The sequence below is a fragment of the Accipiter gentilis genome, chromosome 18 (genome assembly GCF_929443795.1).
Source record: "Accipiter gentilis chromosome 18, bAccGen1.1, whole genome shotgun sequence".
Lineage (NCBI taxonomy): Eukaryota > Metazoa > Chordata > Aves > Accipitriformes > Accipitridae > Astur > Astur gentilis.
The window spans coordinates 8,141,882-8,169,877 of record NC_064897.1 but is presented as its reverse complement, the minus strand read 5'-3'; the positions used below and the strand labels follow the sequence as shown (position 1 = coordinate 8,169,877).

General features: G+C 47.7%; 1 protein-coding gene across 1 annotated transcript; it reads left to right on the top strand.

Moving 5' to 3' along the window:
- On the top strand, positions 1 to 27,996 carry LOC126047833 (alpha-2-macroglobulin-like protein 1). Its single transcript, XM_049822028.1, is given in 35 exon segments — positions 1 to 122; positions 4,271 to 4,454; positions 5,149 to 5,311; positions 5,664 to 5,716; positions 6,626 to 6,643; positions 7,149 to 7,308; positions 7,917 to 8,001; positions 8,839 to 8,953; positions 9,283 to 9,397; positions 9,811 to 9,920; positions 10,400 to 10,567; positions 10,891 to 11,121; positions 11,504 to 11,567; positions 12,351 to 12,496; positions 13,490 to 13,639; positions 14,083 to 14,199; positions 15,368 to 15,515; positions 15,971 to 16,088; positions 17,338 to 17,563; positions 17,693 to 17,819; positions 18,099 to 18,220; positions 18,689 to 18,743; positions 19,430 to 19,513; positions 19,914 to 20,090; positions 20,261 to 20,342; positions 20,717 to 20,873; positions 21,071 to 21,145; positions 24,543 to 24,705; positions 25,338 to 25,555; positions 25,726 to 25,941; positions 26,447 to 26,571; positions 26,955 to 27,045; positions 27,473 to 27,541; positions 27,761 to 27,863; positions 27,956 to 27,996. Coding segments are annotated over 35 exon segments (4,398 nt in total).

Here is a 27,996-nt window from a genome sequence, read left to right as displayed (position 1 = left end):
ATGAGATTGCCAGAGGAAGAGGAGTAATCTCTGATACCTTTCCTCAAGAGGAAGAAATCTTCCCTGTCCCTTTCTTCATGCAGCCTCCAGAAAGATGACACAACTGTGTACCTGACACGTGTGTGTGTGTGTGTGTCATCGAAATAGCAGGTGCAGATGGAACAGCATTGTGAACTGTGTTTAACATTGAATATCTGTTTTACATTGATGCTTCTTCCACACGCCTTTTAATTTCCAACTTTGGAGCCTGTGTTCAGTAATTGTGGGCAGGCCTCTATCACTTGCTGCATGGTTCATCTCCTTTTGTATGCTCAGTCCCACACTAAATGGAAAAGGCATTTTTGTGGATTTTTGGAGTGTTAGCTAGAAATAAGCTGCACTAGTTATTTGTGCCCTTTTGTGAAAAGTATGGAAAGCTGCGGGTTTCAGGGTTCATACCTCTTCCTTGGAGAGGTATCCATGGCTCTCCCCTGGTTTGAGAGCCTTCTTGTGAAGGTTTCCAAATTCCCTTGGATATAGTTCCGTAATTCTCCAAAGCTCAATTCCAATTAACAATTTTAAAGCCTACAATCGAAAGTCTTGTGCTAGATTTCTAGGCAAAAATTTCAGAAGATCTGCAGTTCTTTGAATGATGTCAGTGTAGGAGCCAAGCATTGAGAGAGGCATAGAACAATTTACACTATGTTGCCTTCAAGCTTTCTGACCCAGTCAGTTCCTGCTCCTTCTGCTGTGTTTGTCCAGGTGTGTTCTCAATTCCTTGCTTGGCTTTAGTGGAGTGGACAAATTCTGCTGTCAAGGCAGCAGAAAGCGGGTGCAGCAGTCTACCTTGGCATTACGGAGAGATTTTTACAGAGAGATTGTTTCCAGGGATTCCATTACATTATGGATGCTGTTCAGGTTGCAGAAACATTACGGCCTCACAGATTTTTATGAACACTACATGGACTGTGAAATATTCTTAATACAAAAGTATACTTCACTACAAGGTTATCAAATCTCATTGTATTTGAAGATGCTGCACAGTAGTCATAGAGTGTGTGTATGTGTGTGTATGTGTGTGTAAGAGGCAAGCTGGAAATGTCAGTGGTTAAGAGCATGAAGTTTGTGATTGGAAAGGAAACAATGCAGGAGGCCCTAGGCCTGTATGAAGCTGGTGATGAGTGTCTAGAGGAGAATGAAGAATGAATTATTCTGCACTATAGGCTCTCTAACAGATGTGACTCTTTAAAGAAACTGATTATTTCCTCTTCTCTGCACAGTCTCCTGTCAAAGTGCTCTGCAGACATCAGTGCCTCCCCAGTACTCTTCTCACACAGAACATTGATACTATTGCCTTTTTGATTTCTTCAAAGGTACTAAACCATTGGAGCAATTTCCAAGGTGCCATTGTTCCTGGACCTCATTCTGAACCATGGAAGACATCTTCCATGACCATAGGTGTGACCTCTACTAAGCCTCCTCTTCTTCCTTTTCATTTTTGATTCAAGTTATCTATGGAGAACACATATCTATATGGTTTTGCGTTGTCAGTATGCACTATGTCCTTTCCTCCAGCTGAACAGTGTGTTTTCAGAGGGGGTAGATCCCTTACTCCCCATGTGTCTCTCGGCTCAGCACTTCTATCACAAAGGCCTTCTCTGAGTCCTTTTAGAGAAAGAAACTGCAGGATTAGAAACTACACACAGCCTTGCTGTGCTTTCTCTACTTCAGAGACTTTGTTCAGGTCTGTGCAGCTGTCAGTCACTGCCTTCAATGCAGATCCTTCAGATGTATGTTCCTGTGACTAAGAGCCAGGATTGCTGAAGCCAAGCGAGGAACAGAGAACGCACCTGGGCAAACACGGTAGGAGGAGCACGGTGGGACAGGGTCAGAGAGATCTCCCCAGTGCTGGCCCCGGTGGGTGCAGCTCCTGTCGGAAGTCTGCCAGCAGCTGGACCTCTCTGGCTATGGTTTATTGATTTATGACAGATCTGGCTGGTGCTTTCTGTAGGAAAATCTCAGGTTTTAGACAAAAATTTCTAAGTCCGCCTGCCATTCTCAGTAACATGACCTTCCTTCACAAAGAGACAAGAATGGGGAGAATGTGTCCATCAAAATAAAAAGTGTCCAGTCTTCCTTACCTAGGAGCCTAGCACTGATTTAGACCAACTCAAAGCTGATTTCTGAAATCAGTTGGGATATTTGGCCTTTGGCCAGTTATCTCAATCAGTTGAGCAGTGAAATGTTCACTTGAGACAAAGGCAATGCGAACACTAACAGCTCCTGTGCATAATGTATAGCCAGCACGATGCATGCTTGTTCTAGAGTGGCCCAGTGATAGAGGTAGAATGGAGATCAGTCTTCCCAGCTTCAGCTGGAAGGAGAGTATAGAGAGCGTTGGGAACAGGGATCCCAAGTTAGCTGGAAATTTCTAGGGATCCTGGAACCTGGTTTTGCCAGACAGAGAGATCCCAACTGCCCGCTTGAGTGACACTATGTTGGGACCCAGATATGGGAAGCGTAGGCTGCATCAGCGCTACTAAAAAGCACGGGAAATATTTCCAGGCACAGAACCGTAGCTGTCTATATCAGAAGGACAGTCCCTGGCACATTTCAGCCTCGGCTAACTAACGCTGTCTCACACAAGTCTCGGATGTAGTTTGTGAGTTAATGCAAGCTGTGTACTGCCCACAACAGGCAGTTTACTTGGTGCCTGTGCTCTTCCAGAGGCCAGGCTGGTTAAATGGCACAATTGTCTGCCCTTCTGTACAGGTTGTCATCAGTGCTAGAAAATGTCCCGTGTGTTTAATTTGTGGGTTTTAACCTGACCCTCAAGTTCTAAAACTGAACCAAAAGGCTGTATCCCTATATCCTAGACCTTTCGGGTCCAAACGTGAGCAATGCGGAACAGGAACCGGTTCCCGAGGCCTCTTCCTTGCAAAAGGGTGTTTCTGGGAGCTGTTGGAGACTTCTGATGGCCAGTATATATTTCCATTTCCCTCATTATATGCAGGGAAGGAGAAGGCAAAGTCATTAGCTCATTACTGGTTGCTGGCTGGTGGTAGTGTTTCTGCAGTGCTTCCCTGTGCCCATGCAAGGATTTGCTCCTATTCTCAGGCCAAATGGCCTAAGGAGCTCCACATCCACATAATCTGATCCAGAGCTATTGAGCCTCTGTCCTGAGTGACAGCACTGCCTGCTGCGTGCTGGGGTGAGCTCCTGCTGCTGGCTGCGCAGCAGCAATCCATCTCCAGCTGAAACAAAGGGACGCAAGTGACAAGTGATCAGGACCTGGCCTGGGTCACTGGTCAGCAAAGTTCTCTCTGGTTGGTTTTTTTTTTTTTTTTTTTTCTTCCATGAAAAGTCCATTTGGTCAGATGTCTCCATGGCAGCCTTGCAGGAGGGGATGTTCTGAACTGGTGGACGGCAGCCAGCGCGCCTGCTATTGGCTAAGGGGTACTTGGCACAGTACCCCCATCGCTACTGCTGCCTGAGTATAATGTCTGGAGAGGGGAAGAGGTGGGGAGAGGCTGGCTCCTCCCTTCATCCCACCACTTCATTTAGGCTGTGCTAGAAAGAAATTGCCCCCTAAAAACAGGCTCAGTGATTTCAGAGGAAGACGGCCATTGGAGACTGGGCAGCAAGAGACCCCAGGATGAGGATAGCTGTCCTCCTGAGCCTGCTGTTCCACATTGCAGCTGCTTCTCACCAACTGTGAGTGATGCTGAACTTCTGTTTCAGTCTCTTTCATGAACGCATCGGTCTAGGTAGATGGACCACATTCCATGCCGTCAGCTCTCCTGCTTCCTGCTCTATCAGATCACCCCAAAGGGTAGCTGAGTCGTTTACCTTGCCTCCCATGCATTAGACTGACTTTTGTGAGTTAAAAATACAAGCCACCTTTTTGGGGGGTTTCCAAGACAGACCTTAGGCCCAGGGATGTTTGCTTCTCTGGTTGCCGTGCCAGATCAAATCATTGGTGTCTAGACTGCAAAGTTATGAGGCCACTTCTGAAGACTGCAAGGGATGGTTTTGGGGAGTTCAGGAGATGACTGGTGTAAGGAGTTTGAAAAAGATTTTAGGGCTGTACTTAAGCTACTCAAGCAGAAGCTATTTGTCAAGTTATCAGTGAAGCAATCACTCTTCTGGTTTCACTGTTGCTTTTGAACATTGACTACAGCCATAGCACATTGCTGAGGAATTCTGCAGTAGTGGGCTGCTGCAAGGAAGCTCTTTTGCATTTCTGAGCCTTCAGCCTGATGCCACCTCTGTCTTCTTTCCCCTGCCCCAGACATTACCTGGTGGTCATACCTGCCGATCTCCGCTACCCATCCACCCAAGTTGCCTGCCTCCATATCACCTGTTATGAAGCAAAGCTTCAAGTGAATCTGGTCCTGGAGCGTGCTGCAGGACGTGATCTCTTAGTGCAAGAAACCATCCAGAAGGAGAAGACTTTCATGTGCACTAAGTTCTGGGTGAGCCACCCTAAGTAAATGCCATCGCTGATTTTCGCTTCAGGAACCGTAAATCCCTTGTGTTACTCCCTAAGCAGGGATTACGTGCACAGGGTCTGCTTTGCCTTGGAGTGAGCCTGCTAGGAAGTGAAGTGGGTGGTGCCTAGGGATGTGTAGCCCAGCACAGTATCTGTTGGCCCACACTGAATTCCCCTTCTGAATCTAATTTTAAAATTGAAGTTACATTTGTTAAAATCTACCGCACTTCTGGATACATAAGAACCCCCCACCTGGGTCCTTCTCTTCCATCCCAGACCAGATGAAGCAGCTTTAGCTCGTCTCTGAAGGACTTGTGCAGCTCCACAGCTAAAGCCTGGGGAGATGGTGATTTTGAATGACCTGCTGCAGTTTCTGCAGCATCTGCCCATCTTCCTGATCGAGTCTGGACACTCAGCTGTCAGGCACCTGCTTTGTCACCAGAGGCAAAATTCCTTAACCAGCGGGAAAAAGGACAAATTCCGTGACATGCAGGGCCTCCCGCTGTCATGTGGGACTGAGTGAGATCTGGATGGGATCTGGATCCAGATATTGGAGGGCATGTCCTGGGACAGGTGGAGGGGAACTGGTTGGTTCTTCCACTTTACTTTCAATTTCTGCTCAGGGTCCCCAGAAGATTACCTAGGGGCTGCGTGCTCTCCTCTCTCTGTCTGTATAGGTTGCACCTCCAGCTGATGGCACAGAGGAGATTGCCACTGTCAAACTGATCATCACAGGCAAAGGGGTCAGTACTGAGGAGAAGAAAAAGGTCCTGATCCGCAAGGCCAGCAGTGGCACCTTCATCCAGACAGACAAGCTCATCTATCAACCAGGGCAGACGGGTGAGAACTGCAAATGGGAGCAACTGTGGGGCCTAGGCTTTCTGCTGGTAACACCATATGGAAAGCCTGCAATTGCCTGAAATTCATGGCCAGCCCTAGCAGAAGGCTTTGAGACAACGTCTTTTGTTGATGTGATGTTTTCAGTGGCTGTAATGTCCAGCTTGTGGTGAGTGTGAAGTTGCAGGAGGCAGTAGGTCATTGTCCACGGCATCTTACACATGGGAATGTCTGTGTCAGTTGTTATCACAAATGTGTATAAAATGGAGACAGCAGCTGGGGAAACAGATAGAGCAGGGGTCTGTAGGGAGGGACTGAGATCTGATAAGAATATTCCCTGATTTCTTGCCTTCAGTGAAATTTCGCATCGTGACTCTGGATGAGGAATTCATAGCACTCAACGATTCGGTAAGCCATCCCTGGGGGGCTGCGGGAAAGGCTGCCTTGTTCCATGCATGGATCCTGCTTCCTTTCTACCCTGCTCATCTGCCAAAGCTCCAATTTTTCCACGTTTGTCCCTGGGCTAGGCTTGGTGAGTGTCCAGAGAAGAATAGTAACTCAAGTAGGAGCGGGTAACTCAGGAAGATGGCAGAGGTGTACATGTCTCTTGTTCATCTTGGTAAAATGGTTGTGCGAGCACAAGCATGGGACATACTGATTCCTGATGCGATGGTGTTGTACGGGGAGTGAGTAGTTTGCAAGTCAGGTTCTCCTGGGGGTGTGGTGGGGAGGAGTGCTCTTAATCTGGCTCCTACAAGTTGGAACGTGGGAAATTCTGATTAGACATTAGGAAAAACTTTTTCATTGCAACAATGATCAGATACCGAAACGTACCCAGAGAAGGCATTTTAATCCTCAGAGATATTTAAAACTCAGCTGGAGAAGGCTATGAGCAATCTGCTCTAAGAAGACATGCTTCAGCAGGGTGTTGGACTAGACGACCTCCAGAGGTTCCTTCCAAACTATGTGATCCTATACCTCTGTAACCCCCGTAAGACTACAGCTGAGCCAGAGCTAGGTCTGTTTGGCTAGTGAGTTTTCCTGATGGAGGGCTCTGCCACAAAGTCATTAGCAAGTGCTGTGTGACCTCCAGACTGGCTTTTCCTTTCCCTTTCTCCAAGACCTTACTTTAATGGACCCACCTGGTAGTTCTCCTTTTGGTGATGTTTGTTTTGCTTTATGTTGTTGTCAGTGCTCTAAATTTCCAAGTCACTAGTTGCGCATCCTTCAGAGAAGGCTCTGCATCTGAAGTACCTTGTGTGTGTTGCTGGTATGCGTTTCTGTCTTCTAATGTTTTTACTTTTTTTTCCTCTCCAGATTTCCCTGTTTCTTCAGGTGAGTGATGCTGAAATGTAGTGTCACAGTAATGTTGATGGCAGCCATTTCACTGGGTTATTCATATTCATTTCCTGGTAGATTTTACAGACCTGTGAGTGGAATGGTAGAACTTCAAGATTTCTTAAACTAACGTACTCCCTATAGCTTCTGTTTTTTTATGCACTTGAGGTTATGCTCCCAGTTACTTAAGTAGAAAACTGAGTTGTTCTAGACTTGGAGGAATATAGACAGATCAACTTAGACCTTTACAAAAATGGTTAGAACTGTGAAGGATCTTTGCTTGAGATCAGAATTTAGAGAAGGATAGAAGGAGACTCAGATGCTGGGAGCAGAATCTCAGCATTATATTGTCTTCAAAATTTCTTAACTAGCCTATACCAAACCTCATTCTTTAGCTGTAGAACCTGGTAGTCTGCAGCACTGAAATCCTGAAGCTCGATTTCTATGGGGTGTGGATCAGTTTGATGCTGGAACAACTGTTTCTCCTTTCTTGTGGGTGTAGGACCCCAAGAACAACCGGATAGAGCAGTGGCTGAATGTGGTCCCCCAAGACGGCATTGCAGATCTGTCTTTCCAGCTAAGTGATGAGCCTCTGCTGGGGACATACGTCATCAACGTAACCAATGCAAAAGCGTACGGCAGCTTCTCCGTTGAGGAGTATGGTATGAGCATGTGGGGGATATGTCTGAGTTGCAGAGAGGACCTTGCACTCTTGATCCAGGAAGCGGGGTGTTTTTTCCATGATAACCATCCTGGGATCCTTGGAAAAGTAATAGCATCTGTCACAGAAAAGGATCTGAGCTGAGGCTCAGGAGAGAGACCACTTTGGGACCTTGGGTCGGTGTGTGGGAGTTATGTTGTGCATAGCTCCAGACCTTTGACGGCGAGACCTGATTCCTGCAGGTCTCTGCATCAGACAAAAAAAGGTCATTTAGGATGGGCTTTTCCAGAGAGCATGAAGTCCAGTGCCATCCTACTTCTCTTTCATCCCCTAATTAACTGCATTGGGAGTCTAGTCTTCTCTCAGTGCAAATAGCTGTCAGAAGTGCAGGGACGTGGACACATTTGGGTTTTAGTATGGGAAGGAGCAATCAACACAGGGACTACACACAAATCTGTTAAAGCAACAATGGAAATCTCTTTCCCCTTCTTACCACCTTCCTTCACCGTTTCCTGGCACTTATTCCACCATAGTCTATCTTGATGTTGATTCGCTGGAAAGGCTGTCCCTGGCCAGTGTTTCCTACAGTTCTCTGTTTTTTCCTTCCAGTGCTGCCAAAATTTGAAGTGATCTTTGAGGTGCCAAATCAGATTTATGTGCTAGATAAAACCTTCTTGCTCCGGGTATGTGGCAGGTGAGGATTTTGCTTGGAGTCATGGCCCTGTGTTAGTTTCTGGCCTGATGAGCACAAGGGGGCTAGGTAATCATGAGGAGCTCCAGGGAAATTTATTTACCCTTCAGTTACAGGAGGCCAGAATCTTCCATGGCAGTTGTTTGCACCCTGATGCAACACAAAAAATTCCTATAGCTATTCTTCTAGTACTCTAATGCCCTTTATCTAAAAACACTCCACAAGTGTCTACACACAAAACCTGGGGGAACAACCTATCCCTTGACAAGCAGCCATTCGTGGGGCAGAACATGGCAGATGTTTGGTGTTCATCTCCCTGCAGAACAAACTCATGGGAAATGAAAGGAAGCTTTTCCAGGTTATGCTCTAGAGGAAACTAGAGAGAGGCAAAAAGGAATCTCCCCAGGTACAGTCCAAGGATAGCGCTAGGGTTGACAGTCTCATGTAAAGGTGCTTTCTTAATGAAAGGCATTTTCTTAATTGTCCATGCTTCTGCTCATAAGACGGTGCGTGCCTTCAGCATACCGTGGGGTTATTGCCGGTGAGGCTGATGTAAAGTGCAGAGCTCTGTGCTGAGTCAGCACCTACAACACTCTGATTTCCCAGAATAGATTAGTTTGGCACTAATTATATCACAGGGCCCTCCATCTCCCATCACTGCAGTGCCCCAGCCTGACCCTGCTTACTGGGTCAGGGCTCCTGGGCCTGCTGTGTGGCTGCCACTCTTGTGCTATATTGTGAATACCCGTGAATAAGTGGTCTCTGGGGCGATGCAAAGCAAGCCCTGTGTTCTCTCACTGTGTGTGACTGTCTCTTCTTTTCCCTGCTCCCCCAAAACAGATACACCTATGGGAAAGGTGTCCAGGGGATGGTTCATGTGAGCCTTTGTCAGAAGATAGCCCCGTTCCTGCCCAGTGCTTCCAAACCTGACCTCTGCCAGGAATTCAACAACCAGGTGAGATGATTAGCAGGAGCTGAGCTGTGTTCGGAGACATTTGTGCTCAGCTCCAGGGGTAAGGCAAGGCTGCTGAAGGCTTTAGCTGAAATAATAGTGATGTTACCCCATGGATCTGGCTCCTTGGCCAGTGGTCCACGGGTGCTGCCTCTTAGTAACTGTGACTATGACTGGGTGTGTGTCACATGCCTGCTCCACGTTCTGGACTGCTATGTCAAAAGGCAAGCTCCATGAGAGCAGGGATTTTGCACTGCTGTTTCTGTGCCATTTGGGTAACTTCTAACGTAAGTGCCTTGCTCAGACCTTGTTTCCTCCCTCTGTACTTTCAGACAGATGAGACGGGTTGCTTCTTCACAAATGTGAGTCTGTCCTCCTTCAGTCGAGACTTTCGGTACTATCAGGACAGCATAGTTGCAGAGGCCTCGCTGGTGGAGGATGGCACAGGTAACTCTGGAAACATCTCTGGTGGCTGGGAAGAGGCATGTGAAGATGCACGAATCTTACCAACAACACTGGAGACCTTCAGGCTAGCAAGGGCTCTGAGCTTTCTGAGCCCGTTGGGGCCTGCCATCTAACCTCACAGGTAGAGACAGAGCCAGCGGTTCTGATGGCATGACACACTCACTCTGAGCGCCTGCTGTCTCAGATGGTGAAGCTGAGGGACCTGTCTAAGGGCTGGAAGTAAGTGGGAGGAAGACTAGATACCTAGAGCCCTGGGCAGATCATCTCCCTGGTATGAAATGCAGCTGAACGTGTGCGCCAGTATTACCAGAGGGTCACTCTGCAGGGAAGTTGCTGAGGCGTGCTTGGCTTCCTTGCTCCCTCCCTTACGTTTCTGTCTCCCTGCTTTCATTCAGAGATACAGGTCAATGCTTCCCACAAATTACTCATCTCCAAGATTGGCGGGATGGCCTTGTTTGATGATGTGAATTCTTACTACCACACTGGAGAGATGTACAGGGGGAAGGTAATTCCCAGTTACGGTCCTTTGGAGGGGAGAGCGTGAGCAGTGCCTTCACAGCGACTCTAACCTAGTGTCTTTTCCGACCTCACCTCCAGCCAGGGGCTTGGGAGGGCATGAATGCATCCCAGAGACAAAACTCGAATTGTCAAAAGTGAGAATAACACCCAAGAATGCCATTTGCCAAAAAACACTTGAGTAGCAGGAGCTATGGGGATCCATATGTGGGGTGCAAACCCAAACATTTGGAATTTCAGCAGCCAGGAGACCTTCTGCTGTGAAGGGTTAGAGAGCATGGGGGTGAATGAACACAGTGGTGCAAATGATAATAGGAGGTGACTAGTAGCAGTGTTGATAATATTGTTAGTGACTGAAAGAGTGACCTTGCTGTCTTTGGAAATGCTGCTCCTTACTTGGAGAAGCAGGAGATTCTGTCCGTTGATTAGACTCTTCTGCTCTTTTCTTGCTTACCACGATATTCTCAGATTAAAGTCGTCAACTACCAAGGCAAGGCACTGAAGCACAAAAAAGTCCTCCTTGTAGTACGTTGCGGTGAACGGCAATTTAAGCAAAAGTACATCACTGGGGCCTCTGGGACAGCTTCGTTTAGCCTGAACACAACTACTTGGAACAGCACCTCGGCCTCCCTGGAGGTGAGGAAGGGTCTGTCTTCTTGGCAGGGGTATGCATGCATGTCAGAGCTATTTACTGCCCTGCAGACATCGCCCTCATTCGTGAAGGACAGTAATTCAAACCTGAAACACCTCAGCATGTTCTGGATCTTGGCTCCCTCTGAGACCTTATTCTCTGGATCCCAGTTGCTTTCCTCATGAACTCTCCACACAGAACCCTGTGCTATGGTGTTGCTCAGACCTGATCTGAGCTTCTCACCAAGCCACAGCTAGGGTGATTTGCAGTTGACTTGCATAACTAGAGAAATTAACACTTTGAGGGTTTTTTTTTTTTGTCTCACCAGGCAAGTGTACTGCATCAAGATTTGGGTAGAGAGCCTGGGACAATTGATTTGAGTTACCAGCGAGCCTCTTACTTCATACGTCCATTCTACAGCACCAGCAGGAGTTTTCTCTCTATTGTCCGTGTGCCAGAAACAATGCCCTGTGGTAAAAAGCAAGCTGTCCAGGTGGACTTCAGAATTTATCAGGAGGACCTGGAACATGGGCCCAAGCGCGTAATTTTCTCCTATTTTGTGAGTTTCTGGGGAAGTTTTAGTGGGTGATGGCTGAAGGCACAAGATCAGCGTCTCCTACAGAGTCAGGCCTGGTATTTGATAGATTTGGCTCAGCCCAGGACAGGTAGCTCATCCAGCCATCATGGGGCTGGATCCTGGTTTCGATACTGGGGCTGCAGTAATTGCAAGAAAGGCAGCACTTTTCTTTTGGGCTCAGTGCAGGGCAGCTCTTGGTCTTATGTGTCTCCCTTGAGCTCTCCCTACTACCTGAGAGTGAGTAAAGCTCATATCCCTCCCCCAGCCCCCATTTAATCTCCAATTTCAGGGTTGCTTTGATCTGTGTAGTGATCTCAAAGACTATGTGACTGGCATTCCCTTCCCTTTCTGTATTCTTCCCTAGGTCACAGGGAAAAGAGGGATAGTCCACGCAGGTCAGAAGACTGTTTGGGTTGGGCTGCCAAGAAGTAAGTGCACTCCCCTGTTTTGTGTCTAGCAAGCACTCGGTGGTCTGTGGCATCCCATCTTATTTGGAAATGTGGCATAAGCCTCTTTGCAATGTAGAGCTGGCTCGCCACTTTTCTGTTGCATCAGACCAGTATGCCTTTCCAGCTTTCATGCTCCCTTTACCTTCCTGCTTGTTACCAAGATAACAGTACTCTGCATTTCCCAGCCCATAGGGTCATCCTCTGTTGTCTTCATTTTCAAAGTCTCCTTTTGCTGCCCTTGCAAGTGGCATGAAACTATAGCCTTACCCTCTATCAAACTCTCCTGCTTTAATTTGCAGTTGTGTCTACAAATAATCTGAGTAGTTAGGATGCCACAGCTTGTCATTTTAATGGGCGTTGACTCACTGTTGTCTACTTCTCCAGCTCTTTTTTTTAAAAACTTAAATTATAAGTGCTTTGGGACAAAGGTCATCTCTTTGTTGGTGATGGGATGGGAGATGTTTGGTGACAGGAGGCTTTGAGAGATATCTGAGACTCTTGCTCTTGGTGGAGCTAAGCTTGAACTCCAAAGAGCTGTTTCATCTCCTTGAGGCAATGAACAGAACCTGGAAGAGTCTTTTGCTGGTCGTGACTACCAGATCCAGAGATGTGCTGATTGTTCAGTGGTCTCCAGAAATCTCCTTGGTCCTAAAAGACTTGAGGAAAGGAATTAAACAGGCACATGCAGAATGGCAAAAGCTGATCAGAGTCCATTTTCACTACCAAACCTACTTTCTCTTCTTTCCTCTCTCCTCCATCCAGTGCTGAAAGGCTTCTTCTCCATCCCTCTTACCTTCAGCTCGATCTATGCCCCAGCTCCAAGACTTGTTGTTTATGTTATCTTCCCTAATGGAAAAATCATCGCTGATTCTGCCATCTTCAGTGTCTCCATGTGTTTCAGAAATAAGGTAGGATTTGTGTCTGAGGCCATGACTAAATGTGTGGGCGTGTATCTGTCTGCTGCAATGAAAGAAGAGACTGAGGAACACATAATATGCGTAGCTGTGTGTGGCTGATACTGTGTGGGATGCCGTCATGCGAACTGCAGTACGTGAATGGAGAAGTGTGCTATGATATATGGAGCAAGTATGTGCTGAGCATTGTGGGGGCTGCTGCAGTGTTTGGGAAAGGCAGAGAATTACTGTGTCTATCTCCATAGGCTGGCACAGCAACTGCAACCCAGTAGGATCGCAGCCCAGCACAGGTTATTAGTGTGATTCCCAGGAGAGCTCAAGGCTGCTCTGCTGCTGCAGCAGACACTTAGACTTGTTAGTATGTGGTGTTGGGAAGACAGCTGAAAGCAGCTGATGGAAGAAGGGGATTTTTACTGGCTGTCTAGAAGGGGCTGAGTGCTTGTGGTCAGTGACATCCATGGGAATCCTGCTTTCTTGGTTGTGTCTTGCACTCCAAAGATGAACTTCTGAGGGCCGGCATTACCCCTGCTCCACGGCTGTTTATCTCCCACGGACAGTCAGATTCAGGCGAGGACAAGAGGTGCTTCAGGAAACTTGAGACCAACCCTGCAAAGAGCCTAGAGATAAGGACTAGGCTTATTTTTGATCTGGGGCTCCAAAAGGAGCAGAAAGACAGCTGTGTGAGGTGTGTGATCATGGCTGGCTGGTTTGCTGGGTAAAGAGCGGGCTGTGTTCTGACACAGGAATGTCTCCAGTACTGTGAGCTGTGCACACTGATGGTTCCCCCTCTGACATCTTTCCTGTTACAACCTCAACGGGCTGTTTTTTAAAATACCTTCGGGGGGTCTTTGGGAGATTCCTCGGGTTTCCATCCAAGGCAAGTCCTTGGAAACTCTCTTCACGTAGGTCCCTTCCCTGCTCAGGAGGTGGTAGGGTGTCCAGGAGCAGCAATGTCACTCAGGTATTGCCTGCAATCTTCCCATCCAGGTGGAGCTGGGCTTCTCGACGTCGGAGACTCTTCCCGATTCAGAGGTTGGTCTCAACCTGCTGGCAGCTCCTGGGTCCACGTGTGCTGTCTGGGCTGTGGATCAGAGCATCCTTTTGCTGAAGCCAGGAAAAGAGCTCAGCAGCTCCTTTGTGAGTGAGCCTGCTCCCACTTCTTCCCTTCCCTTGTAGTGATGTGAAGCGGGATGGAGGGAGGGAGACAGGCTGTTGCATCTGTGCAGAGCTTATCTCCCAAGGAACTCAAAGCACTGCCCAGAGGGGTCAGCAGCACTCTCAATGTGGCATGGGTAAGGACTAGGGGGCATGCGTTAAGAAAGAAGTTGAACATCACTCAGTGCGCCAGTGGTCAATCGGCGTCTGTTGTTGTGTCTCATGTTCAATTCAGTGGGTTGTGCTGGCTCTGTGAGAGGAGAGCCAGGGAAGAATGACAGTGAGCCTGGGCTTTCTGGCATGTGTTCATGCACAGTAGCCAGGAGCGATTCAAACAGGCCTTGGATGTATGACAGGAAAGGAATGCCAGGGGTTTTTTTCATGCTGATTTTTTTTTTTTTTTTTGCTTTTTCTTGCTTTCTCAGATCTATGGGCTGTTCCCATCTGTTTATAACTCCGGGTATCCTCGCCAAGTGTCTGAAGATGATAATTCTTGCAGGTTCCCAAATTCTGATGAGCCTGATGTGTTTACAGCATTCAGGGTAAGAATGGTTGATTTGGTGGGTTGGGATAACTCATGAACTGAGGGAAGTGTGGCCTCCTGACTTACCAGTATCTTAGGGATGTCGTTACAGACAGTAAAGGGAGCAGGTCCAGTTTAGGCCCTTGTAACTCACTTGTTATTTGAATAAGCGATTTGAAACGTTGACCAAGAAGAAATTGTTGTGTGGTGTCATGGTTTAACCCCAGCAGCCACTTGCTCACATCCCCGCTGCCCCCAGTGGATGGGGGAGAGAATTGGGGGGGCGGGGGAGTGGGAAGTAAAACTTGTGGGTTGAGATAAACACAGTTTAATAGAACAGAAAGGAAGAAAATAATAATGATAATAAAATGACAATCATAATAATAAAAGGATTGGAATATACAAAACAAGTGATGCACAATGCAATTGCTCACCACTCACTGACCGATGCCCAGTTAGTTCCCGAGCAGCGATCCGCCCACCCCCGGCCAACTCCCCCCAGTTTATATGCTGGGCATGACGTCCCATGGTATGGAATAGCCCCTTGGCCAGTTGGGATCAGCTGCCCTGGCTGGGTCCCCTCCCAACTTCTTGTGCCCCTCCAGCCTTCTTGCTGGCTGGGCATCAGAAACTGAAAAATCCTTGACTTAGTATAAACACTACTTGACAACAACTGAAAACATCAGTGTGTCATCAACACTATTCTCATACTAAATCCAAACCATAACACTGTACCAGCTACTAGAAAGAAAATTAACTCTATCCCACCCAAACCCAGGACATGTGGTTCCTGCACTTTGGTTGTGTGATTCAGGAAGCCAACGATTATTGGTTACTTGAATTTGATTTCACATAGTTTGTTTAATTTCCATAGCATGAGCAATTGCACTCTGCAGGCTGAGAAGGCATAGTACCTAAGTGACCAAGTGTTTGAAAAAGTATAAATTTGGCTGACTTAGGCCAGATGAATTTGCTCAGAAGACCTTGTTTGCCCATTGCTGAGGATCTGAATGAAGATCAGCAAGAGATGATAAAAAGTATTCTCTTGCTTAAAATGAAGCAAGAGAATACTTTGCCAAGCCAGAGGACAGCCAACTCACCACTGCATGAGGGGACAAGAAGGCACAGGGTAGAGGACAGAGAGGGGAGGACAAGCTTCTTGTGCATCAGTTCTTTTTTTTCTACAGGAAATGGGGTTGAAAATTATGTCCAACACCAATATCAGGAGACCCAGAGTCTGTCCAACCACTCCATTGACAACTATGCTGCAGGAAACAGGAGTGTTTACTTCCAGGCCCCTGTTCATGTTTGCCCAGCCCCATAAAGCATATAACAGTAAGCATTTGCCAACTGTTTCTTCTTACATGGGATGCTTAGTCTTTCAGATGAAAACAGTCCTGGGTTTGAGCTAAGAGGCAGCACTTGCTGTAATTGCAAATGGAGAAACAGCGTTCCCTGGCCCTGAACCTGCTGTTGTGCTAGTGTGAGGCTGCCTGAAATGAGGCTACCTGTGAAATGTTAGTGAGCTGTCTGGAACCCAGGTCTTATCTCTGAGGTGAGGGAACGGTTGTCCTTCCCATGGTGCCTACAAATGCGAGTAAGGCCCAAAGCACCTCTGTCATTTCAAATGAGGCAAGAGATTTTAAAATACGGGATGGCACCTTTTGTTCCAGTGCTGTGTTTCCCAAGAGCTTACTGGATGACCTGCAGCCTGAGCTGGGCTGGAGCTCCTCAGCTCTCTAAACCAGGGCCTGAGGACCCTGTGATGACTGGGTCTTTGTTATTTCCAGCAGAGCATCTGTCAACATCTACCTATCAGCCCACTATGTTTTCACCTCTTTCTTCAGCTGAAGAGAAAGTACACAAGCATTTCCCTAAAACATGGATATGGGATTTGTATTCTGTGGGGTGAGTAAACTGAGCAGTGAGGTTCTAGTCTGGGTGGCTTAGTGTGACCAGGAGTGGCAGCAGATACAACCGAGTTTAGATCCTGAGGGGCTGAGGCAGATGCCTAAGGACATACGTCATGGGGCTCATACCAGTCAGGCTGTTTCTCTCATTGGAGCTGATGTCTGCATTAATGCATTTTCCTCTGCTAGATGATCATATAGAGGTATTGTCCAGCAAACCAGCTTGGTTTACTGCCCACGCTCTGCTTGTGGTAGCCCTGTGGGCCGGCATTTCCCAAACTGTGCTCGCAGGATGTATCCTGGGATGCAGGGGAATCTGATCTCCACAGAAGTCCTTCACAAGACTGGGAGTTGTGACTTGTGAGAAAGGCTCAGTGAGGAGCCAGGCTCTGCTGAGGGGAAATTTTGGAGATTTTCAATCTCTGACTTTTAAGAATTTCTTGTCTGGAGACTGGAGTCTGCTCAGGCCAGATGTCCCCACATCTGCCCTCTCCCACCTCCACTGTCCTTCCAGCTACATCCATCTCTTCACCCCCCACCAGCAGATATCTCCTATGTGATTTGTCCACCAGCCTGATCTGAGCAGCCAAAGGTCTCTCTGTTGCATGTGTTGCCTTCCTGTATGTGCCTGGAAAAAGTGAATGTCTCCAGTTATTGGAGTCAAATAATATCATTAACTTTAGCTAGGACTGTTTTTATGTCTGCTGTGGTAGCAGCCACAGAACAGTCTGCTGCTCTCAGAAGTTGTGATGTGGGCACAAGGCAAGTCTCTGCCCTGTCTCATGTTGGGATTTAAGCTGTCAATGTCTCACAGGAAGGTGAATGGCTGGATCTGTCTCTTCTGTTAAGTTCTACTAATGCTGAGCCAGTCCTGTTGCTCTTCTGGTGTCTGGTTCTCCGTCCCTAGGCCAGGAAGAATAAAACTGCTGACATCTGTAAACTATTTTTAGATGTGCAAAGGGCAAGCACTGTCTGAGAAAAGCACTCGGTGTGATTGATGGCATCTTGCAGCCATGTAACCTATTGTCAGAAATGTTCTATTGATGTAAACATCCGAGGCAGTGGTCCCTAATTCTACAAGGACCTACTTGTAACTCTACAAGGTCTACGAGTTCAGCAGAGGTTAGGTGTTAGTCTGAGGTTAGGGGATGGGGTGCACTGGAGAAGAAGGGCGCAGACCAGGTCATCTGGTGTGGCGTGCAGCAAGATTCAGTTAAATGCTTCTGCTGCTGTCTGCTTCTCCTCAGCCCCAGTGGGAACAAGACCATCACTGTCACTGTGCCTGACACCATCACAGAATGGAAAGCAGGGATGTTCTGCACAGGACATCATGGCTTTGGACTTGCTCCAACCTCCAGTCTGCTTGTTTTCAAGCCTTTTCTTGTGGAGCTCACACTGCCATCTTCTGTGATCCAGGGTGAGACCTTCATCTTGAAAGCCACAGTCTTCAACTACCTGCAGCGATGCATGAAGGTAGGTGACCCCTGATAGGCTCTGCAATAAAAGCAGGGTATCGGGGGGGGGGGGGGGTAGGAGATGGCCAAAATCTATGGCCTGTGATCTTTATCTTGTTACCACCTGCCATCCCTGCTGCCCCTTCAGATCCAAGTGACCCTGGAGGAGTTTGCACACTTCCAGCTGAAGCCATGCAAAGGCTGTGTCTACAGCAGCTGCTTATGTGCTGGAGAAGCTAAGAGCTTTCAGTGGAGTGTCACAGCTGAGCAACTGGGTGAGAAGAACGGGGAGGTGGGATTGGAAGGGATGGGACCAAGGTGGGGATGTTTTGTAAGAGCTGACGTGGAATGAGGAGTTATTTGTCCTGTTAACCGGAGAGTATTTGTTTGTACTCATCCTAAGGTCATGATAACTTGCAAGGCTGTGCCAGGAGGTACAGAACCGTTTAGGGCTCTGATCCAATTTTTTGTTGTCAACAGGTGACTTCTTGTGTATTAATGGGAAGTGCTTCCTCAGAAGATGTTTTATGCACCTAAATGTGTGTTATTTTCAGGGCTCTTGAACATCACCCTCAGCACAGAGGCTGTGGCCACTGAAGAGCGCTGTGGCGAAGAAATACCGTTTGTCCCAAACCAAGGACAGAAAGACACGATCATCAAACTCCTTCTAGTCCGGGTCAGACAAGCTGTTCTGTTACCTAGACCTAAAAGTGGGTGTTGTGCAATTCCCAGATTTTGTGTGGGTTAAAATAGCAAGTTACCACTTGCTATTCAAGGTGTGTAACTAGAATCTCAGAGCCTGAGCTGGGCCCAACCATGAGGGCTGATGGATGTGAGAGGTAGAGGGGTAGCCTCCACTTGAAATATGTACACTCTTTTATCTCCTCACTCCCGAGTTCTGTCCTGAATCTTACAGTATCAGTTTCACAGACATTCAGAAGTTATGAAATTCTGAAAATATGTGCTGTTTTCTTATCTGAAATGAAAATGATTGACAATAATTTACATTTTTGTGATAGTGGTGTTACTCCAGCTGACTCTCCAGCCTGAACCAGGATTTTGTCTGTACCGCTTTCTAATCCACTTGTAATCCTGTTTCTCTCCTGTGTGCTCATTACAATGCTACTTTCATGTGCTCCAACAGCCAGAGGGAGTGTTGGTAGAAAAGGCTCACAGCTCCATCCTGTGTCCCAAAAAAGGTAGAGAGATCGTTTTCTTCTTTCATCCCCCCCTTCCTGCCTAACTACCTTCTGGGTCTTTTCTACTTGTTGAAATATTTTCTCTGTCAACAAGACCAAGCTACAGAAGCATATTCTAATTGTGGTGCCAGCTAGAGGTTCCCTTGGGTAAGGATGTGGGGAGGTCCAATCTTTTAGCATCAACATCCCTGACACTAGTGTGACAGCTTGAGGCCTTTTTCACCTCTGGTCATAAAACCAGACTACTGAACAGGGTGAGGCTGAAGGACATGATTTAGGATTGCTGTTCCTGTCTTGAATTTTGTGATGTATGACATGGCCATTAGCAGATTTTTGAGAGCACGAGGTGCATTGAGAAGACATGCCTGCAACTGAAATCTGAAATGAGATGGAGCAACTTATGTAGAGAAAGGCAAGTGGCTTTGACCACGAGGGTTTCCAGGAGAAAATCCTCCCAACCTCTGTAGAAGGAAGGCTGTTAGGATAGTGCAGTCACAATGAGGTTGATGGAGGAAGTTGAGGGTGGAATGGGACAGGGTTTTTGACGTGATCTGCAACCTCTGTGACAGAAAAATGGAGTGCTAGCACGGAACAGTCTTGAACAGTTTTTGGGGACTTTAAAGGCTGTTTTCATCAGAATCTCTTTCTCTTTGTCCTCCCCACACATCTTACCCCACTGTTGTCAGGGAATCCAGCACAGGAGTCTGTGTCCCTGATGTTGCCTCTAAATGTGGTTGAAGGTTCAGTCAGAGCCACCATCTCGGTCACCGGTAAGGAATTCAGTACCTTTCCAAATCCCATGTCTCTTGAGTTTAGCTGTAGGAAAGCTCAAACCCAGAACCCCCCACACCCTTTCTGAGGTTTCCAAGGCTCCGCTGCCACCTTCTTCCCATGCCTGTGGCTGTGTTTCCTGATTCCCGATAACCTAAAACACTCAGCGGGGGAGAGAATGTTCTGTTTACAGGCTTCCCTCGCCAGGATGGGAGTGTGTAGAGTCCATATGGAGGCCACAGTGGAACTGATAAGCTGGCTGGGCAGAGGTGCCCCCCCCACTGCTCTGCTGGGGCTCTCTTGCCTAGTGCACTGCTGGGAATGGATCACGGGTGGGAGGAGGTGATTCCCCAAGCCTCCTGCCCAGGAGGTGGTCAGGGTGCCTATGCTCTGTTCCAGGTGACCTTATGGGCGTGGCACTGCAGAACCTGGACCACCTGGTGCAGATGCCCCACGGCTGTGGGGAGCAGAACATGGTGCTGTTTGCCCCCATTGTCTATGTGCTGCAGTACCTGGAGAAGACGAGGCAGCTGACCCCTGAGATCAAGGAGAGGGCAACAGGATTCCTGCGCAACGGCAAGTGCAGCAGACCCACCTTGCTCCTCTGCCTTCCCCTGTGTCCAACCCCCTAGTAGTTCTGGGTGACTATTCCCTTTCCACCTGGAGCGCTCAACCACCCCATTCCCTTCACAGTGATTTCATTGCAAATACTGTTTTGAGCAGTAATGTCCTATCCCGCTTCCCAGGGTACCAGATACAGCTGCAGTATCAGCACCCTGATGGTTCCTACAGTGAATTTGGTACCAAGGATGAGTATGGTAATACTTGGTAAGCCCTGGGCTCTCTCCCTGCTGTCTACCTGCTCTCTGACAGCCTGGAGGTGGGCAGCTTTCTGCTTCCAGCATCGAATCCTTTCTGTCCTGTTGGACCCAAAGTGTTCTAGACGCTTTGTGGGCTAGGGTACCCCAGGGGTATGCAACTCTCCTTGGGATGAACTGTCCTTGGACCAGCAAATTAGGAATAGCACAAGAATAGGTGAGGAGAGACCCACCAGTTTCAAGATCCCACTTTTTTTCTTTTTCCTCAACTTCTGCTTAGACCCTTCCTTTCCACTCATTCTTCCCTCTCTCATTCACTCCATCTCTTTCTGCTTCTGTCTTTCCTTCCTCATGCCTCTTTTTCTGTTCTCTCCCCAACTGCAGGCTGACTGCATTTGTGGTTAAATGCTTTGTCCAAGCCAAGCCATACATTTTCCTGGACAACAGGACCATCCAAGCTGCTCTCACCTGGCTGGAGTTCCACCAGCTTCCCAATGGTTGCTTCAGAAATGTGGGCCAACTTTTCCACACCGCCATGAAGGTAAGAGCCAGAGCACCTTGAAGGACAACTCAAAGCAGTTCTTGCCAAGTGTACTGGTAATTGTTTAGTTCACTTCCCTGTGTTGTTCTGCTTTCTTGTGTGGGAGCAAGCCAGGAATAGGTGGGACCTTTGCTGAAAAGCTTCAGGTCTTTGTGCATTAACTTTCCCAGCTTTTTGGATGTTTATGCTTTTTGTAGGGAGGTGTGGATGGAGAAGTCCCCTTGGCTGCCTACATCACTGCTGCATACTTAGAGGCAGGAGAGACACCAGAGGTAAATATTGGGATTCTTTGCCATGCTCTTGCCTTAAGATCTGAATCCTGAAGAACTTAGTGGTGTCACTGAGGCAGGCAACAGAGCATCTTGGACAGGCTTGTGGACAAAGTAATAGGGTGGGGGAGGAAGAACTTATCACTTCTCAAGAAAAAGCCTCAACTATCCCTTGAGGAGGACATTGCTGGCAGGGAAGAAGGTGAGGTTAGACTACTGGGAGCCATTGGAGTTTGTGGTGAGATACTATGCCCATCTCCCAGGCTTGGCTTTTCATTCCTGCTCCCCCTTTTTCATCCTCCCGTCCCCTTGCTACCCCTACACACCTGAGAGCTGATGGTGAGTTGTTAGAGAGAAGAGGTGGGTGTAGCTGTTCCTACAGTCGAGTAAGTAGACATAATGACATTTTTAATATGTTTTAGCTTCACAAAACATGGAAATCTGGGAAAGGAGCGCTGTAAGGCAGTTGGAAATGCACACCTAAGTAATAACAATAAGAGGGAACTATTGGAAGTGCTAAGGATCATAACTAATTACAGGACCCTGTGGTACTGACAAGTAAAAAAAATATAATCAACTTGATGGAGAAATGTGATTGCTATAGACTTTGAGAAGCAAAGTTCTCTGGAAATAAGAAAAGGAAGTGAAAGAGCAGTGCTTTTCATTGCAGCTGAAAGCAATGGGCTTAGGAAAAAAAGGGAGACACATGAAAATTAACCTTCTTTCTGGCAACAGATGTCCTTCAGGTCACCTTTTTTCACCATAAAGACAATTAAGTGTTGGAACAGGTTGCCCAGTGAGGTTTAGTTGTCTCCACCGTGGACATTTTCAAGACCTGACTGGATAAAACCCTGAGCAACCTGGTCTGATCTCATAGCTAACCCTGCTTTGAAGAGGAGGTTGGATTAGAGACCTTCTGAGGTCCCTCCCAGTCTGAATTATTCTATCATTTGGTAATTCTATGAACTGTCAAGTTTTGGCTGAGTTTTTTTGGAGAAGGCTTTTCATGAAACTGAATGACACATATTTGACACATACTGTGCTCTGCAGCAGCATGAAACAAAAGGACAAGGCCCTTCATCCTGGTAGAAAATAAATGAAGCATTTGTTGTCAGTCCTAAGAACCAGTTTTGTCATTTGGGAAGGAAAGCAAAGAGTTACTGAGAAGAAACCAGACTGTGCTCTAAATCCATGAGTAAAATCCTGAAAGGGAGACAAACAGGACTTCAAAGCAATTTGCATGATGGGCTAGTGGAAGGCACTGTTCCACAGAGGGTTACTTAGTGCTCTGAGAGTGGTTATAAAAAATCTAGGCTACCACGAGGTAGGAGACCTTATGGAATTTCTCATGCTCTGGAGAAGATGGCAACAATATTGTTAGCTCAGAAGATTGTCCATGGAGTGAGGAATGCTTTGTTACAGCAGCAGATTTGTTGACGTGAAAGCAACCAGACGGTTATTCAATTGAACATACATGCCTAACCCATCGGTTTTAGATCAAATGGTCATGATGAAGAAAGACACTCAGAAGTAACAATGAATAGGTAAAAATACAAGTCTCAAAGAGTTATCCTAGCTCCAATGAAGGAATTTGCTGAGTAGGTCTGGGGGTAGATGAAGTGGGAAACAACGCTTGCCATAGCACCCAGGAAAAGAGTGTCCTTGAGTGGGTTATAAATGCTTTTACAAAGAATACACACTCACTAGGGGTCAAAATTCTGAGAAGCGGTTTGAGGATGTCCTACAAGGGCTAATGCACTGAAGATGTTCAGAACAGATCCTACTTACCCTTACAAGCATATCTAAAAGTCTCATTAAAGTTGTTAGGGGTTAAAATGCAGGAAAAAGGTTAGGGATGTTTTACACTGTCCTGAATGAACCAACATTAAAGCATGGTTTGCATGACAAAACAATCGAGGCAAACAGCTCTCTACCCCCACTCTGTGTTGGAATTTGACCTCTTGGAACAAACCAGATTGTTTATATTGACTGGAGAAACAAATGGCGTGTTGTAGAGGAGCGGTTTCTTAGCCTGTGCATGACTGCTCCCACGGAGGCTAAATGCTTCTGTACAGTATGCACTTAGGACTGCTATTGTCAACACCGAGAGGAGCAGACTAAGTGTGAAAACACTTCCAGTACGGTGGCACCCTCAGTTCTTGTGTTAGTTTCACCAGAAGACACCAGAGCCAGATGGATTATAATATGTCACACTGTTCCTAGACAAAGTATTAAAATGTATGATAACCGTCCGCACTTCTCAGGTGGTATGTCAAGTGTTTTCACTTGAAGTTTGGTAGTTGTACAAGCACTTGTGCTGTTACCTCCATTTTAACTGTCTGGGAGAGTGAGAGATTTAAGAAGGGAAAGGAATAATAATAAAGGAGCCTCTGAACAAATTAATGAACTTGCTGTAATTCCTACTTAGCTCTATTCAATTACAGAATAGAAAGGTTACTGTGGTGCTTGCAGTTATTACATTTAAGAGCAGCAAAGAGAAAAGTAGGACTTACCGAAATTATGGAAGCTTAGCTTAGTGCTTCTGCTGGGCTTTAGCAAGAGACAAGCAACCAAAAAGCAGCAGTTGGATCCTGGGACCTTTTCGTACTCCATGAGTAGATACTAGGAGCATTTCTGAGATTTGCTGACTGCATCCAGCACTAGTATTCCACTGTCTAGAGAGCACAAAGATGACACGGGCATTACCTTTTCTCTTTCCTAGAAGGGAAAGAGGTGAGGAGCATGTCACATGTCAGAATAAATCTTAAATGTAGCCCTTGTGTGATCCTTACTGTACTTAATCAAGAGGCCACTGGAAGAGGGGAAATCACAAAGTGCTGTAGATGCACAGATGGGACAGGCAACCACTGCAAGCCTTTGGCTTGTGTTTGGAATAGCATAGCTGAATGCTGGAATACAATGCTGCTGAGACCAGTGGGTTTGCTGCCTCCTACCAACAGCAGTACTGCTGTTTCAGGGGAAACTGGAAATGCCAGTGACCTTGTAAGGCACCACAGAGGTGAACTGAACACAGTAATCTTGGTCAGCAGGCTGTGCACAAGCATTTGCAATTGTGTGGTTTTGCTCTTGTTGCGTTCAGACTTGGAAAGTAAGATGTCGTTGTGGTGTTCCAGCAGTGAGGGCGTTCATTTCATTGAAAGAGCACTGCTGACCAGCTCAGGAGGGGGTCTGTCAAGCACTTTGCAGTAAGGGCTGGAGACACTTCTTACTGGTGCTGCAGTGATAGAAGAGTGCAGGCTCGAGCACAGAGACACCTGGGTGACTGTATGGGGTGTTTTCTGTACCGGCATATGCTAATGCATCCTTCTGCTTGTGTCTCAGTGTTTGCCTGCCTCCTGTGTTTGTCTGTGACCAACACCCATGTAACTCCTCTCTGCAGAGTACAGTGGTGCGCAAGGCTCTGGGCTGCATCGCTCCTTCCCTTCCCAAAGCTGCCAGCACTTACACCCAGGCCCTGCTGGCCTACACCTTCGCCCTGGCTAAGGACTCTCAACGCACGCAAGAACTACTTGATAAGCTTGATCGAAAGGCAATCAGAGCAGGTATGGGAACCTCAGTGCCAGGTGAACGTTAGAGAAGGGACGAGCGACCTTTCTGAGCCCTTGGTTACATGCAACCTGGAAGGACCATAGCCTTAACCTCTAGGTCCTTCACCAAAGAGAGTTTTTAGACAGCCAGCCTATGAACGCAAGGTACGTGCTGGCACTACTGTGGTGTGGGTGCTGATTTCCTTCAAATCTCTCTCCCTTTTCTGGTGCCCCAAGTGGAGGTTCGGCTCTGAGAGAAGTGGGCTTTCTTATGCAGGACTGCAGAGCGCCAGAGGGGGAAGCAAGCCGGCAAGCTGCCCCGCTTCTTGTTAGTCCCTGACCCCCAGGACTGGCTCGTGGGTAGCTAGCTAGTATCAGGTAGCTAGAGGACCTGGCAAACAGGACGGTGGAGAAGTTGGACATCTGGGATGTAATGTGTATGCAGATTATTGGCATATTATTTTTTGTGTATCAGCTTGGTGTGTAATACAGAGTGTTGGGTGTTGCAAAATACATGGGATTGCAGTTCACCCAGTGATGTGATGACCCAGCCAAGGGTCTTTGCAGACACAAGCCACTGTGCCTCCTAGGCCTCAAGATTTCTTTCCTGACATCCCTCAATGTCATCTACTCCCTTCCTTTCCCAGGTGGGCAGATCCACTGGAGTCAGACCTCATCCAAGCCCAGACCCAGCACCAGCCCTTGGTCACAGCCACTGTCTGTGGATGTGGAGCTGACAGCCTACGTCCTCCTGGCCCTGCTCTCCAAGCCAAATGTCACAGGGTCGGATCTCACCACAGCCTCTGGCATCACGGCCTGGCTCACCAGGCAGCAGAATGCCTATGGAGGGTTTGCCTCAACACAGGTAACTAACTCGTGGCCGGGAAAGGGGGTGTTGCTTGAGGAAGAACCCCTGCACAATATATGCAAATGCTTTGAGGAGAGGAGTCCTCGTATACAGAGGTCCTCAGGACGGTGAGTTCGAGTGTCTTTGGGTCTTGGAGCTGCAAATGTAAATTGTTTCTTCCTTTTCAGGACACAGTAGTCGCCTTGCAGGCCTTGGCTAAGTATGCAGCACTGACATACAGCACGAAAGGCTTTGCAGAAGTGAGGGTGAGGTCCCAGAGAGGCTTTGGGAGGAAATTCCAAGTCTCCTACCAGAACCGGCTGTTGGTGCAGGAGGCGGCACTGACAGAAGTCCCGGGCAAGTTCTCAGTGCAGGCCCACGGCAGCTGTTGTGTCTTTACCCGGGTACGTTGCCACGGACCCTGCTGTGACAACCCTCTGCTCATGATCCCATCAAAACCAAAACTCTCTGTTGCAGCTCTATGCAAGGAAATGTGCATTAACTGTGCTTTAATCCCAGCCTGTTTCCAATGCAGTAAATCTGTGTGCTGGAGGGGACTCAGAGACAGAATGTGTCCAAATGTGAGGACAGTGATGCTTCCATGGCTCTCAGAGTAATGGAAGATGGAAATGTTGTATAGTGGTCCCACTGCTGTGTGCCTGACTTGCACAGTCTCAAGGGGAAGGGTGAGGAGAAGGAGCCCCAGCTGGAAGGATCATGGCAGGTTTCCAATTTGAGTGACCTGTGTCCTGGGTGCTGGGATGAGTGTGCTCACTGCATGTGGTTTTTCCAGTCACTGCCTGCAGTCCATATCGTGAGGATTAGAGTAGTCAATGGAAAAAAAGGTATGATAGATGATATTGAACCAATTATCCATGTCTTATTTTGCCTCTTTGTCTCTCCTTGCAGATGGTGCTGAGGTACAACACACCCTCCCCACAGGTCTCCACATCCTTTGCCTTGAGAGTGAAAACCGAGCCAGTCAATTGCACCAAGGATGATACACACTCTGTTACTGTCTATGTCCATGTCAGGTGACTCTAAAGACATTGCCCCACTTGGGAAGGAAAGTCAGGCATGGCCGGAGAGCTGAGGGGTGCTTCTTCAATGGAGGCACCAGGCAGTTTCAGCAGAAGTTCCAGATGGAAGATGGAGAAGGAAAGATACGAGTGTCTCTGGGGGTGGGGAAGTGTTTCCAAGGGCTTTGGTTCATGCTAGGGAAAGAACTGCAAATAGTCACCTCGGACTGGGGATGCTCAGAGCAGTGTAGCCATCATCTGCCCTCTGTGAGAGGGAGCAGTGACTGCCTTTGCCCTGGTCCTGGCTGGGCTCCCTGGCTCAGGGTCCTGCACGCAGGGTATGGTGTTGGAGGGAAGGGGAAGCTGGGAGAGACTCTCTTTTTGATTTTCTCCCCCAGGTACACTGGGAAGAGATCCACTTCCAACATGGTGATCGTGGAGGTGTCCCTACTGTCTGGATTCGTCCTGGCTCCAGAATCCAGGATGTCTGTAAGAAGCCTGGAATCGGGATGGTGGTGTGGTGTCAGTGGGACCATCCATGCCCAAGGAGAGGGGGAGGTTGCATAGGAAGGTGTTGCCTGTCTCCCTCTGGAGCAATCTCACCATCTGCCCCACAAGAAACATGAACACATGCTGTTGGCTCTCTCTTAGTGCCTTGAGGATGGTGATCCTTCTGGCCCGATTTGCTCAGCGTATCCTTGACAGCTAAGTAGCCTAGGTTCCTGTCCTTGAGTTTTGCAGGAGCTGAGTGGCCCTGCAGAGGGACATCAGCCTGAAGGGGTAAGAGCCCAAAATAATTTTGGAAGTGAGTGAATGAGAACCTGCCCGCTCAAGCTTAGATAAACCTTGTTGGGATGCCTCACACCTGCTTTTCAAAAGACCCAACTAAATTGCTTCCTCTCCTCTCCTGTCCTAGCTGCAGCATTGGCACTCTGTGAAAAGAACTGAGAAAACACAAGGAGGTGTTGCCTTCTACTTGGACAAGGTACGCGTGTGCTACTAGAGAAGCTGCAGGAATGGAGGGCAGTGGCAGAGTTGTGTAGAGAATCCAGGACTGGGCTAGCAGAGCAGGATATTCAAGATTCATCTTGAAGTCCTGCCTATGACTCCACAGAGTTGTTATTGCCTATCAGTCGGATCAAATTTAGGTGAGGAATAAAAAGAACAGCTCATCACTGACCTGTCATTTGCTCCTCTTCCCCAGCTGAGCCATAAGTCTGAGACATATGTCCTGCATCTGGAGCAGGAGATTGGGGTGACCAACCTGAAGCCAGGCCATGTCAGGGTCTATGACTACTACCATCCAGGTCAGTGTGGAACCGTGGGGTGCCAGGGCTGTCTGGGTGTTTGCACTTGGCTCTGTGCAAGGATAACTTAGCTGTCTCCTGTCCTGTTGCAGAGGAGCAGGCCCTGGCTGATTATAATGTCTTCTGCATGTGA